At 35.9% G+C, this 13,578-nt stretch overlaps 2 protein-coding genes across 3 annotated transcripts in view; both read left to right on the top strand.

The window, feature by feature from the left end:
* The window catches only part of LOC115452193 (heterogeneous nuclear ribonucleoprotein L-like), a 464,908-nt gene that overhangs the window by 240,991 nt on the left and 210,339 nt on the right, over positions 1-13,578 (top strand). The gene's annotated exons all lie outside the window — the stretch shown is intronic.
* LOC115450747 (pro-resilin) overlaps positions 1-13,578 on the top strand; it is a 46,753-nt gene that overhangs the window by 25,483 nt on the left and 7,692 nt on the right. The window contains exons 3-4 of the mRNA XM_030178849.2: positions 8,165-8,302; positions 12,685-12,765. Of these exons, the coding sequence (XP_030034709.1) occupies positions 8,165-8,302; positions 12,685-12,765 (219 nt within the window). The remainder of the gene's footprint in view (positions 1-8,164; positions 8,303-12,684; positions 12,766-13,578) is intronic.

The raw sequence follows: 13,578 nt of genomic DNA, 5'->3' as shown, positions 1-13,578 counted from the left end.
CCCGCGTGTTCACATACAATTTTCTTGTCACAGCCAACTCATGTTTTGTAGTATTAAATTGATTAATGTCCACCTATTAGATGTCGCAATAGAACATTGCTGTGTTGTAATAACGGTTTTTCATCGAATTATGTAATATTATGCAATATTCTGATATGACCTTTAATTTTTTGTGCATGAAGGTAAAGATCATGAGGGCTTTACCGATTAGACGCGCTGGAACCTTTACCGCAATTATTTGCATAGTGTGCAGGAATTAAAAATAAATGCCACTTTATTGTATTCAACCAACGATTTTGAAAATAGAATGTATGATTTTTAAATCCATGGATATTATGGCCAGTACGCTGTTTGGGGTAATTTGTACTTTTTACGGTTGATGAGGCTGTATAATATTTAACCTGTGCTATGAGTAATAAAAAAAATATATTTTACTGTTCTAAAGTGTCCGAAAATAATTTAACATCTGAAATTACTTAGAAACAACAATAAATTAATAAGTTAAAATAAAACTTAGTTTGCTTTTTAAACCTATAGCGATGCGTGTTTCCTGAAAATTATAATACACTCAAAGCCATATCTACCTTCAAAATGTTTCATCTATGAACCACTATGTGTTGGTCGCGGGTACGTCCGCGTGAAATGCCACACCCGCCATAAACCCGCTAAAAGTCCATAAAATACTGTAACGATTTAAAGAGCCACAAATACGACGCCAGCGTCATTTATTAAAGAAATCTGATTAAAAATCTCATATTTCCCATGGTAGCAAATTACCGCAATAAAAAGCCGATGTGTTAATCCAAGACACGGTCTATCTGTGTACTTTATTTTATCCTAATCCGTTCAGCTGTTTCTTAGTTTACTTCTCAACATTTTCACATATACAAGATTTTTTTGAATGACGAGACGACTTGCCGTTCGCCTGATGGTAAGCGATACGATCGCCTATAAACAGTAGAAACACCATAACACCTTGAATTGCAAAGTATAAGATGGCCATCATTGATGAGTTTGGATTTAATTTTACTGAATTAACTACGTGTACGTGTTGCCGTGGCGTTGACATTTCAAAAATAACTAGGGTTGTTACTACAGCCTTGTTAGTGCTTGTATTGAGCAGATTCTCACAACCCTATTACGGTAATCTTATACTTAGAGGTTCAGCAAAGGTGATTCTTGTTATTGCTTACAAAATCCTTGTAGATTAGCCCCGAAATTGGTATAACAATTTAATAAAGATAATTATAACAAGCTATTGTACAATATTCGCTTGTTATGGTAACCTCTGTACACTACAATATTATACATTAGCGGTTTAGGGTTGGCGAGCAGGGCTAACTCAGTCCCTCATGCTTGCAAAGAGCATGAATAAAGAGTATTAGCGACGTTCAGCATTCGGGTAAAAAGGCCTCCAGAATATCCACCATTCAGAGCTTCACGTTGCGTAAGGCCACTAACTAATAATGCCTAGCCCAGGAGGACGAGGTTCGTATTAAATAACGGGAACTCGTCTTCCTCTAAATTACAATCACAGCAAATAATGTGAGCCAATACACGATTGATCACATGAATAATAATGCCTTTTTTATACAGTGCAGGGCAAAGTGACCGTACTGCACCTGATGGTAAATGGAGTAGGGGTCAATGGAATGTCGACTGACGAGAAATGATTACCCCTCGGCAGTCGACACAATTATGCCGGCCTGTTGGTACCCGGATATCTACAGGCTGGTTCCGGAACGCGACACACTTACGTGAGCTATGACGGGTTTTAATATATTATGTACGGCAGTCGCTATCCGGGCAGAAATAAAATATAACATACTATATTTCCACCTTTTATCCCAATGTTGGGCTCGGAAATCCTCTAAAACTACTGATATACTCTACTAGATACATCTACGACGTAATTTACGCAAATAAATTTTCGTTTCGTAACGCCAGTACACAGTAGTGAAGATCCTGCAATTTACTTAACATTACTGCAATAATTTCATCCTGAGACATCAGATATTAAGTCTTATTTACATTAACAATGTCTTTCAAATCGGAATGCAACAGCTCAAAAAATTGCGTAATTTTTAAGAATTTAAATGCTGCCATTAGCAGTGGCAGCCTTAGGGGAGACAAAACGGATAACTGCCCAGGGTCTTGCGCTCCACAAGAAGACCCGCACTTATACGGACTCACGCAGTACCTCAGCCAGGAACCTTTTTCAAACCACCAACCAGTATAAGCATCGTATTTACTAAATTCCTGACCGGGACCACGCGCCGGTCGCCATTGCTTACAAATTCTCATAAACAGTAGCAAGATCTAAAAACTCTGAGTTTAATTTTTAGGTGTTCCAAATTAGCCCTTTCATTTAATTTTTATCCGTGGTGCTTTACAACTGGCTTATCTAGTTGTAAACGTCCCTGTATTTAAGGTTAAATTGCCTCCTTATTTTTGTTTTCTTGTTTCCTCTGGTGGTACCAGCGATTTTTGTATTATTTTTAATAATTTATTATATAATATGTTATGGTTGTTTTCTACTTATCTTTATCTTATTATTTTACTGTCTATAGTTCATTATTTTGTCTCCCGCTTTGCTATGAAGGGACATTGAATATTTCCTACTTCTCCCTTTTTATTTGATTCATTTAATTGCGGGATAAAGACGAATTAGTGTTCCCTAAGACTCGGCGAGCTTCACCGCTCGGTGTCATAATGCGTGCCACTGCTTATCCTAGCTTACGTAGTGGTGGATGCGAGGGCGGGAAAGTCTGTACTAAGTTACCCAACTGTTTTTGAACTAGGTATAATTTAGTGTTTAAGATAGCATTCTCAGGTAAAACATTGGGTAACGGAGCCATTGGAAAGCATTGTCGTGTAACACCCCGCCCAAACGATTGTTAGTAATGTCGCAAGAGTTACACTTTCGTTAAATTTCTTTGCAACCTCTTTAGTATTTTAAAATCTTTGAGTGCCTCAGTGGCGTGGTTGTTATGCGTACCCGGGACGAGTAAGACTACGGCGCTGAGGTCCTAAGTTCGAATCCCGGGTCGGGCCAATAATAATTGTGACTCGGGTATTCCATCATCACTTATTTCATGAAATGATATGCGACAGATATACTTTTTTGTCTTCGTAAACCCAATTCTCTTGCAGTATCTGTAGACTGTTGGAAAACTTCAAATGAAATACTTATTTCCAGTTATAAGTAAAATTACGCAGATATCTATGGCAGTGTAGTATTTGATAAACGGATATCCTCACTTACCATCATTTTTTGGGTGCTTAATATCAAAACTGACGTATAAATACATTAAACATCAATAATTATAATAATATTCAATTCGTTTCATGCATCGCTGGTTTTATAATTTTTACTAATATAAAAAGCTGAAGAATTTGTTTGAACGCACTAATCTCAAGAAGTACTAAACCGATTTTTGAGATTTTTTCACTAATAGGAAGCTACATTACTCCTGAGTGATATAGGCTACTTTTTATCCGGAAAAAACATTTCACGCAGGTCGGTCTGCAGACAAAAGCTAGTCAAATATAGAAATTACATATATTTCCAAAAACGCGTTTAATTATACTAATATTATGCAAATGCTTTCTTCCCACGAAACCCGCGAAATTACAAAACCGATCGTATCAAACAAGAACAAATTAACAATACAACAATGTGTGCGGTCATCAATATAATTTAGTGTGAAATTGTTGCGACATCAGAGTCAAGCTGACATTATCCTTAAGACTTCTTATAACTGCAACCATTGACGTATATTATATAGAGACGAACGTCCATATAAACAATTTGTTTAAAATCTGAACTAAAATGGCAACTAAAAAATCACTGTTTAATCTATTTATTGACGAATAACAGATAATTTTACTTATTTGACTAATATTTTTTATTCACATCCAAGTTTGCACTTAAACCAGCGTTTTTATATTATGACCGCCATTTCGTACACAGCCACAAGCATAAATTTTAACACCATACTAAAATTAGTTTGAATGGATAACAGTTCAATTCAGTTGAACACAGTGAATGTTCGAAACGCTACATCTAGTACGTAGTACATATATATCGATGACTGCAACGGTTTATTTTCAAATTCAACCGACATAAATAATGACGGAATAAATTGGCGAACGTCATTATGCATTTCCTTGCACAGAATTTTACCTAATATTTATTGTTTTCACTCTACGACTTACATATACGAAATTAATATTTCTTGTTAATTTATTTAGAAAAACATTTATATTTTATCACATTAGTTCTGTCAAACATATTAATATTTCCACCTATCTCTGATTATGACGAATATAAATATCTATTTTTGAAAATCATTACTTGCTTGAACCTCACTCGTCTGTGTCATAATAATTTAAAAGACACAAAAGAGGTTTAATGTAGTAACGAAATACATAATCTCTGATCATCCACGTGGGAATATTTCATATGCAAACGTACCCAAGTGATTCATGACAAAATTTATAGAACGCTTTACATTTTGCAAGTGAACGCAACGGGTCGTCCACTCGATCGCTTCATTCCCACGAGAAATAGATTACCAGATAACTAAGATTTATCACACTGGAAACATAATAAAATCATCCATGTAAAATAGCATTAACACTCTTTCGAAGATAAATATAGAGACTCTATCGTTTACCAACATTAACAAACTAAACGTGCTGTATTGTTGACAATGTTTTAGTTCTCGAAATAGGGAGCTTGTGTATGTGTCCAAAAAGAACAATTATTTCACAGCTGTACTAAAACATAAACCTAGACCTCAGGCACTGCAATAAACCAATCCGTTATATAATTATAATATAAAATATTTCTCGACAAATAGTCGGCCATTTTCAATTAAAAAATTAAACGAGTCAGCCAATAGAAAGCTGAATCGAACATGTTCTTAATTCAAATACAATATCCCTATTAAATGTCACATTAGTAACCAATAACAGGCTCGAATAACATATTCCAAATTCAAAAAATAATTGTTACGCGACTTGCCAGTTATATAACAAGATAATAGCCAACCAATTATGGACAAGAATCTAGTTAGCAAAATTCTACACTGTCAATTACTAACAAGATTGTTGTATATAATCCTCATCTCCTGACATGATGTATTCTCCTGTGAGAGGGACGGTGTCCTTGCACTATCGAATGGAGCGCATTGTCGCCTCGACGGCATTGTCTTTGGCTAACGCAATGATGTAGGGTTAGCATGTTTGCTCTCGATATCAGGGTCAGAATTTATGAAGAAAGATTTATCGAGTTATTTTTAAGGTATCGATTCTTAAGGTACAAAAATACATATCTACATAAAAAATATACAAACCACCCAACCCGTATTTAATTATTTATTTAGTTTTACGTCAACGCAATTGATCTAAAAACGCTGTTAGTAGATGATATCTGTGTCCAGGACTGGGACAGAAAGGGTCTTATTAATTGATAATGTAGAAAGAAAAATATCTATAGTTATAGTTTAAAATTTTCCGTCGATTCCCAGTCTAATGTTGCATAGAATTGGCGCGGGACACTTTCTTAGCATATAAAGGACTAGCTTTTGCCTGTGGCCCCACCAGCGTGAAAAAGTTTTTCCGGGATAAAAAGTAGCCTATAACACTCAGGAGTAATAAAGCTTCACAATAGTGAAAAAAAATGTAAATCGATTAAGTAGTTCCTGAGATTATCGCGCTTAAACAAACAAACTCTACAGCTTTATATATTGGTATAGAATTATGTTACTTTCCACAAGCGTCTTCGACGTCAACCACTGAATAGAGTTGCAAGTTTAGCACACGGAAAATCGATAACATTACTATCATCCAAAATACTTTTTTTATCACAAAAACGTGCAACACTTCTATTTCAGAAAAGGAAATTCAAATAAAACTTCAAGAACGTAGTTATAAAAAATGAGACTACTAAATTAAGGTCTGATACAATTCAATGGCGAATGTTATGTAGGTATTTGTTGTTCATGTCATTGACTATAATACTATTTTATCTATACTATTATATAAAGCTGAAGAGTTTGTTTGTTTGTTTGTTTGTTTGTTTGTTTGTTTGTTTGTTTGAACGCGCTAATCTCAGGAACTACCGGTCCAAATCCAAAAATTCTTTTTGCGTTGGATAGCCCTTTGTTCGTGGAGTGCTATAGGCTATATATCATCACGCTATACCCAATAGGAGCGGAGCAGTAATGGCTCATCTCAGGAAATACCGGTCCAAACTGAAAAATTATTTTTGCGTTGGATAGCCCTTTGTTCATGGAGTGCTATAGGCTATATATCATCACGCTATACCCAATAGGAGCGGAGCAGTAATGGCTCATCTCAGAAAATACCGGTCCAAACTGAAAAATTATTTTTGCGTTGGATAGCCCTTTGTTCGTGGAGTGCTATAGGCTATATATCATCACGCTATACCCAATAGGAGCGGAGCAGTAATGGCTAATCTCAGGAACTACCGGTCCAAACTGAAAAATTATTTTTGCGTTGGATAGCCCTTTATTCCTGGAGTACTATAGGCTATATATCATCACGCTATACCCAATAAGAGCGGAGCAGTAATGGCTAATCTCAGGAACTACCGGTCCAAACTGAAAAAATCTTTTTGCGTTGGATAGCCCTTTGTTCCTGGAGTGCTATAGGCTATATATCATCACGCTATGACCAATAGGAGCGGAGCAGTAATGAAACATGTTGCAAAAACGGAGAAAATTATTAGTTTTGAGAGATTCCGTTGCGTGCGCTGCGTAAACGGTTAAAGTTATGCAACAATGATGTATGACGGGATTGTTCCTCTTAAAAAGTTATACAAAAATTTATTATAAAACAAAGTCCCCGCTACATCTGTCTGCCTGAACGTCTTAAACTCAAAAACTACCCAACGTATTAAGATGAACTTTGGTATGGAGACAGTTTGAAACCCTGGGAAGAACATAGGCTCCCGGGAAACTACTACTTTTATAATGGAAAACTTTAGCCTGAAAAACTTTATAACGCGGGCGGAGCCGCGAGCAAAAGCTAGTCTACCTATATGTACTAAATAGAGCAGTGCTAATAAATAAATAAATTCAAAAACAACTCAAATATTTTACGTAAACCAAGTAAACTGCCTCAATCTGCTATCCGTACTAAGTTCACATAAAACGCATTGTATGCAAGATTACGTAGCTACGTTCAGAGCTATTCGTTTTGTATCGCACGTCACAACATACTTCATTTGTATACAAAAGAATTATATTAGGGCGTTAAATGAATTCAGATGTACAAACCATTGTTTGAAATGATATAAAGTCAATATTGTGTTACGCGTGTTTTCGCAGTAAAAAAACCTTGCATAAATTCCCGGTAAATGTCTATAATGTGTTAATTAAAAGATATACCCTCTTATTTGAATAGACCTTATTTATCTAAGGACGCAGCATTGCTGTGATAAAAAGTCTGTTTCTCAGCTTTGTTCATCTGACAGCCAACTAGTTCAAGTTTTATCTCAATATTAGCCAATCACAACGACCCTACGTCTACGCACTGCGAAGGCGGCCATGCCGTCAGCACTGAGATACAGACTTTTATCATAGGAATGCTCCGTCCTTAGATAAAAAAAAGTCTATGAATAAAGGGGACAGTCTATGTAAGATAAATTAAAATATACAGCAAAGAAAAAAATAAAGAATTAGAAATCATGCTGTGATCATGGGATTTCATACATTTAACTGATTAATTCAAAGTAACTTGCATAAAAAAAATACATATTTATTTTTTTTTTCTGAAAATCAACCGAGCATATTATGATCAAAATAATCTATATATACAAAAATTAATCTCTATTTCCCTTGGTCATCGCATCATACGTGAACGGCTGGACCGATTACACTATTTTCTTTTTTGTTGTGTTTGTTATTGTCAGGAGAAGGATCTTATGAAAGAAAAAATTAAGGAAGTTGAGCGGAACGTTAGAAAATTTAAGAAATGTTAATTTCAGCGATTGACAGAATGAGCGCTGCAAATTCATAGTTAAGACGAGACAACGTCTGTCGGGTCAGCTAGTATATAATAATACTCACCTAATATTAACACATAAAAGTATCAAAATAATTCGTTTTAATTCTAACCATCTTCTTCTTTACAGATGTGGGTGTCTCTGGCGGTGGTGTCCTCACTGGTTGCCATGGCAACGTGTGCGAACAACGAATACCTCCCCCCCAACAGCGGGTACACGTACGACAAACCTTCGATACCGTTCCCATCGGGAAACAACGGAAATAAGGTAAGCAAGTTGCACTAGAATATTATTGGTTGGTGGTTAGGATATTAGTATTCGCTCGGATAGCGACCACCCTCTACAATAGTGGCGTAAGATCTTTAAAATCCGATTACTGCCGGCTTTCCTTTTGTAATATATACATATACATGTAAGCAAACTATTAAAATAAATTATATTATTACTAAATAAATAATTAATATTTATAGCTAAAATCTAATTATAATTTATATTAATACCTACACTTCATGTCGGATTCCCTTTCGGAAAATTTCACTCTTCGCCATAGGTATACAACATATAAAACCCGCCGTAGTGGCCCACGTGAGTCACATTCCAGGATCAGTCTGTGAACCTCCGGTTTCAAATAGGCCGGCATAATTGTGTCGACTAGCGATGGGTATCTCTCGTAAGTCGACACTATGTAGACCACACTCTACTTACCATCAGAGCAGTGAGATCAGTTGTGCCCCTATAAAAAAAAATTGCAATCATCTCTATGCCTTACCAACTGAGGATTATAAGATTGAAAATTGGGAGAAGGGGTAGAATTAACAAATGTCTTCTCGAAAAAAATATGGCTTCGTCTGGTGTATTAGGTGTGTCTGGAACCCAGAAATATCATTGGCAAAGTCGATTGGAAAATTTGGGAAATCACTTTATATCATCATCATCAGCCGCGTATTATATACTGTCCCACTGCTGGGCACGGGCCTCTTCTACTACTGAGAGGGATTAGGCCTTAGTCCACCACGCTGGCCTAGTGCGGATTAGTAGACTTCACACATCATCGAAATTCCTATAGAAAACTTCTCAGGTATGCAGATTTCCTCACGATGTTTTCCTTCACCGTTAAGCTAGCGATAATTCACGAAGAATACACACATAATTTTTTAGAAAAGTCAGAGGTGTGCCTTGGTATTTGAACCTGCAGACATTCGTCTCGGCAGTCCGTTCCACTACCAACTAGGCTATCGCCGCTTACTTTATATAATTTTAGCAAATTAAAAACATTTTGGACTTAGTCGTTTTAAATTACTAACTGTTATTTTATATTTAGCACGTTATTATTTTTAATTCGTTCCGTTTCACAAAATAACATATAAAAATGATAAATATTTTTGACACCTATAAAAATGTATAATAAATAATAAATTAAAGTTTCTATTAATAGTTTTCGATTCTAACGTTTTACCAATGTCGAAGCTCCGCTAAAATCGAAATTAAAGCTACTATTCTAGATTAAAACATATCTACTATATTTATTAGCATAGTTACTATATTACTACTCACTAATAGATCCTGAATACATAATCGTATTTCAAAGTAGCTTTTGCCTGCGACTCTGCTCGCGTGAAAAAGTTTTTCCGGGATATTTAACCACTCGAGATATAAAGTAGCCTTTAGCAGCTAAGGAATAAAGCTTCCTATAAAAAAATATACGTAATTGGTTAAGAAGTTCCTGAGATTAGCGTGATAAAAAAAAACAAACAAACTTGTCGGCTTTATTAGTGATAGATAGTTAAGTAAGATTGCGAGACGGCAAATTGATTTTTTATTTTTATTTATTAATTTCATTTACTGATTATAATAATAGTTACTCATTTAGTGACATTTTGGCAATTATTAACATTACAGTTCACATCTACACTTTTATTCAATAAAATTATAAACTTTGTAAGTATGTAAGGGGTATCTTCAAAACTTGATACAATTCTAAAAATTCTTTTACAAATTGGGACTACTTTATCCTTAATAGGTTTCAGACAGGCTAGCATAACTGCATTGACTGGCGAGGGCTTATCTCTCATCAGTCAACACTCTATTTGACCCCGCTCCGGTTACCATGAGATTCAGTGAACACTCAGTTTGCCATTGCCATACACAAAAAAAGAAACTTTATTATCCTTGAATTTAGTTGGCATAGCTGCAGTCAGAGTCTAGTAAATAAAATTTCAATCTGCCTTCGTAAAAACTACCAAACATTAAAACATAAATCTCTATGCATCAATTAAATAAGAATCCCTCGTACCCGAATTTTGGCCACGACGGCCAAACTCAACGGAGATCAGCCACAAGCACTCTCTGTTCCTTTACCCTCATAGTCCGGTGAGATGGCAATTCGACATGATCGGAGATAGTGGCGGCCTTAGCGGACGCGAGGCCCCAAGCGAAATCAAAAATACAACGCATTGCCCCGGACGGCGCAAGAGAATTCCCCGTTATAGTTTGCGTTATAGTTTAGACGCGAGGCCCTGGGTGGTTGCCCGATTCGCCTAAAGCCGCCTCTCATCGGAGATAAGGCGCAGGACCAACGGCTTTACGTGCTAAACACATAGCATAGTCAATTAATATTCAAGGCATCTTGGGGCATTTGTTATTTTCAACAGATATAATTACTCGCCAGCACAGAATGGTAGCTTTACTCGTAATACTCAACCTTGCCACCTCTTATCGTATTCTTTTGAATTATTAAAGTTTGATGCGCGATTGATCAGATGTTTTAAGTGTTCCGTATTATTTTTATACATTTTGCACAGATATATATAATAATAATATCAGACCTGTATTATATACTGTCCAATTGCTGGACTCGGGCCACGTCTTCTACTGAGAGGGATTAGGCCTTAGTCCACCACGCTGGCCTAGTGCGGATTTATAGACTTCATACACCCACAAAATGCCTATAGAGAACTTCTCAATACATGTATGCAGGTTTCCTCGGGATGCTTTCCTTCGACGTTAAAGCAAGCGATAATTTAAAAAGAATATACACATCATTTTAGAGAAGTCAGAGGTGTGCCCTTGAAATTTGAACCTACGGACATTTGTCTCGACAGTCCGTTCCAAACACAACTAGGCTATCGCCGCTGTAAATGAATATTAAACATTTTTAATATACTAAGTTCTTTGACTAATTCGTATTTTTATTGTTAAATACTGGAGAGACATACTTAGTATTTTATTGTCTCGTTTATTGTCGATTTGTATAGTAGCTTTGTGCTAAAGTAAATATCTTTATCTTTTCGTATGTAAAATCGAGAACTCGATTACTGTAGACACTATAATTTAAGCAAAAAGCGGCGCGAAATGCCTTTATCGTCGCCTTTTGTAAGTACTTTTAGTAAAACAGCTATAGACGTAATAAATTCTATATCTGTATTCCTATTAGCAACATCCTCGTTATTCTTGAGACGGTGGTCGATCATGGCCTATGCTGACCACTCACTATCACGTGGCCCATCTGCTCCAATGTGTACCTAGTGCCATAACAACCAACAAAACGATTGCAATTCTGTGAGATGTTATTTTGTTAAAATAAAGCTCTTAGATCTTAAAACAACAAAGCAACAAACAAAATATTTCATTTAGCTATTCTCATCGATACAGATATCCTTCGAAATATTACATTAAGTTTATAAATTATCAAATTATAATGTAGTGTTTTCAGCTATAAATAGACTATAGAAGTTCCTTCGCGAAACCTTCTTTATTTAACAGAATGTTATATTTGCATTAAAAATAATAGATACCTTCCCAACGTTGCTTCGAATAAGTCTTGCCTAAACTGAGTTCATAAACTCTAATTTTTTAAAATTTTGGTTAACATCCTATATAAAACCGTTACTGTGGAGTAGCATAATAAAATTACTTACGGAACACCAAAATAATTGTAAAACTACTAAAATGACGAATGGGAAACAATTGGCCATGAAGCTAGTTATTGTTATGTGTTACGTCATCGGCTGTTGCTCATTCGGAATGTGATTTGATGTACAATTTGAATTATTCTTGCATTTTAGGTTATTTTTGAGGTTATGTTGAGATTTGTGTTTGAAGTCTTGCGTCTCGTTTTGACAATATTTAGGTTAGGTTGGGTTAGGATTGAGTTAGATTTTTTCAGTCCTTTCGTTGGTAACAATATGACTAATAAAAGGTAACAACTAACATGTAAATTCTAAATTGAATGTAGGAAGATACTGATTCTGATGTGCAGTGGTAAATAGAATTTCAGCGTTCTCGTTTGAATCCAAACCATGCATTCCCAAAAGTGAATTTACATGATACTACAATGTAAAATGTGCTTATGCTTGCGTTAAACGAGATGATTTTCATAGATATCCAAAAATTATCCATGAACATTTTTAAATTATGAACGTCTACCAAACCTTTAGTCGGCTTCGTTGCCTCCCATTCTTCTTTCATAACTATTTTTTATTTAATGAAAAGACTCACAATATTGATGTCCACTTTTTTATCTATGTAAATTTTGCAATTGGAACTTAATCTTTGAATTCCTAGCAGTAATACCAACATTATAAAATATCGATGCGTTCGGGAACTTTATAAAAATTACCATACTAATACACAATTTTATCGTTTTTCAGCAACCACCGTTCAGACAGCCCACACAGCCTACGTACAGGCCTACGCAGCGGCCGATCTACGTACCGCCACCGGGCCCTGAGGTGAGATAAAAACTACCATATTCCCTTCAAGTACAGTATAATGGACAGACGAAGAGTCTCAAAACTTTAGCTCTATCATCCATGGTGCTGGTGGTAGAATATTTATATCCGCCCGAATAATGACCACCGTAAACAAGGTGTAACATCCGCCATAGTTGCCGACATGGCCGACGTAACGTGTCGCGTTCTGGAACCAGCTTGTGTATCAGTTCCAAACAGGCCGGCACAATTGTGACGCCTGGCAAAATGGTTATCTCTTGTCAATCATGTTCTAGACTCCACTTCACTTACAGTCAGTTGCAGGTTGCTATGCCAAGCGCGTCTTAAAAAAATGCTTTTGTTCAAGTTTTTAGCTATATTTAAAACCGACATGAAGCATTATTGTTTTCATAAACTAATAGCTGCCTGAATTCAGGAAATGTAGAGAACACACCCACAACATACGCATTTATCCCCGAGAGGGTATGCAGATGCACAACCAGGGCATCCACTTTTCACCAAGTGTATATATCTATCTTACCGCGCATGCAGGACAACTACGTCACGGAGGCAGTTTGCAGAAACGTAGAGAACACATAGAGTTATTATGATGTTCCTAAGAATAATCTATATATATAACAATGAATCCCTATTTTCCTTTGTCACGCCATCACGCGTGAACGGCTGGACCGATTTCACTATATATTTTTTTGTTGTATTTGTTATTGTCAGGAGAAGGTTCTTATGAAAGAAAATATTTAAAAAATTTCGCAAAATATTTGAAAATTTAAGAAAACTAAACGAAAATATTAATTTTATATAACTGTCAATTGT

The sequence above is a fragment of the Manduca sexta genome, chromosome 2 (genome assembly GCF_014839805.1).
Source record: "Manduca sexta isolate Smith_Timp_Sample1 chromosome 2, JHU_Msex_v1.0, whole genome shotgun sequence".
Lineage (NCBI taxonomy): Eukaryota > Metazoa > Arthropoda > Insecta > Lepidoptera > Sphingidae > Manduca > Manduca sexta.
Note: the sequence above shows the minus strand (reverse complement) of the source record. Positions and strands in the feature narration are given on the sequence as shown.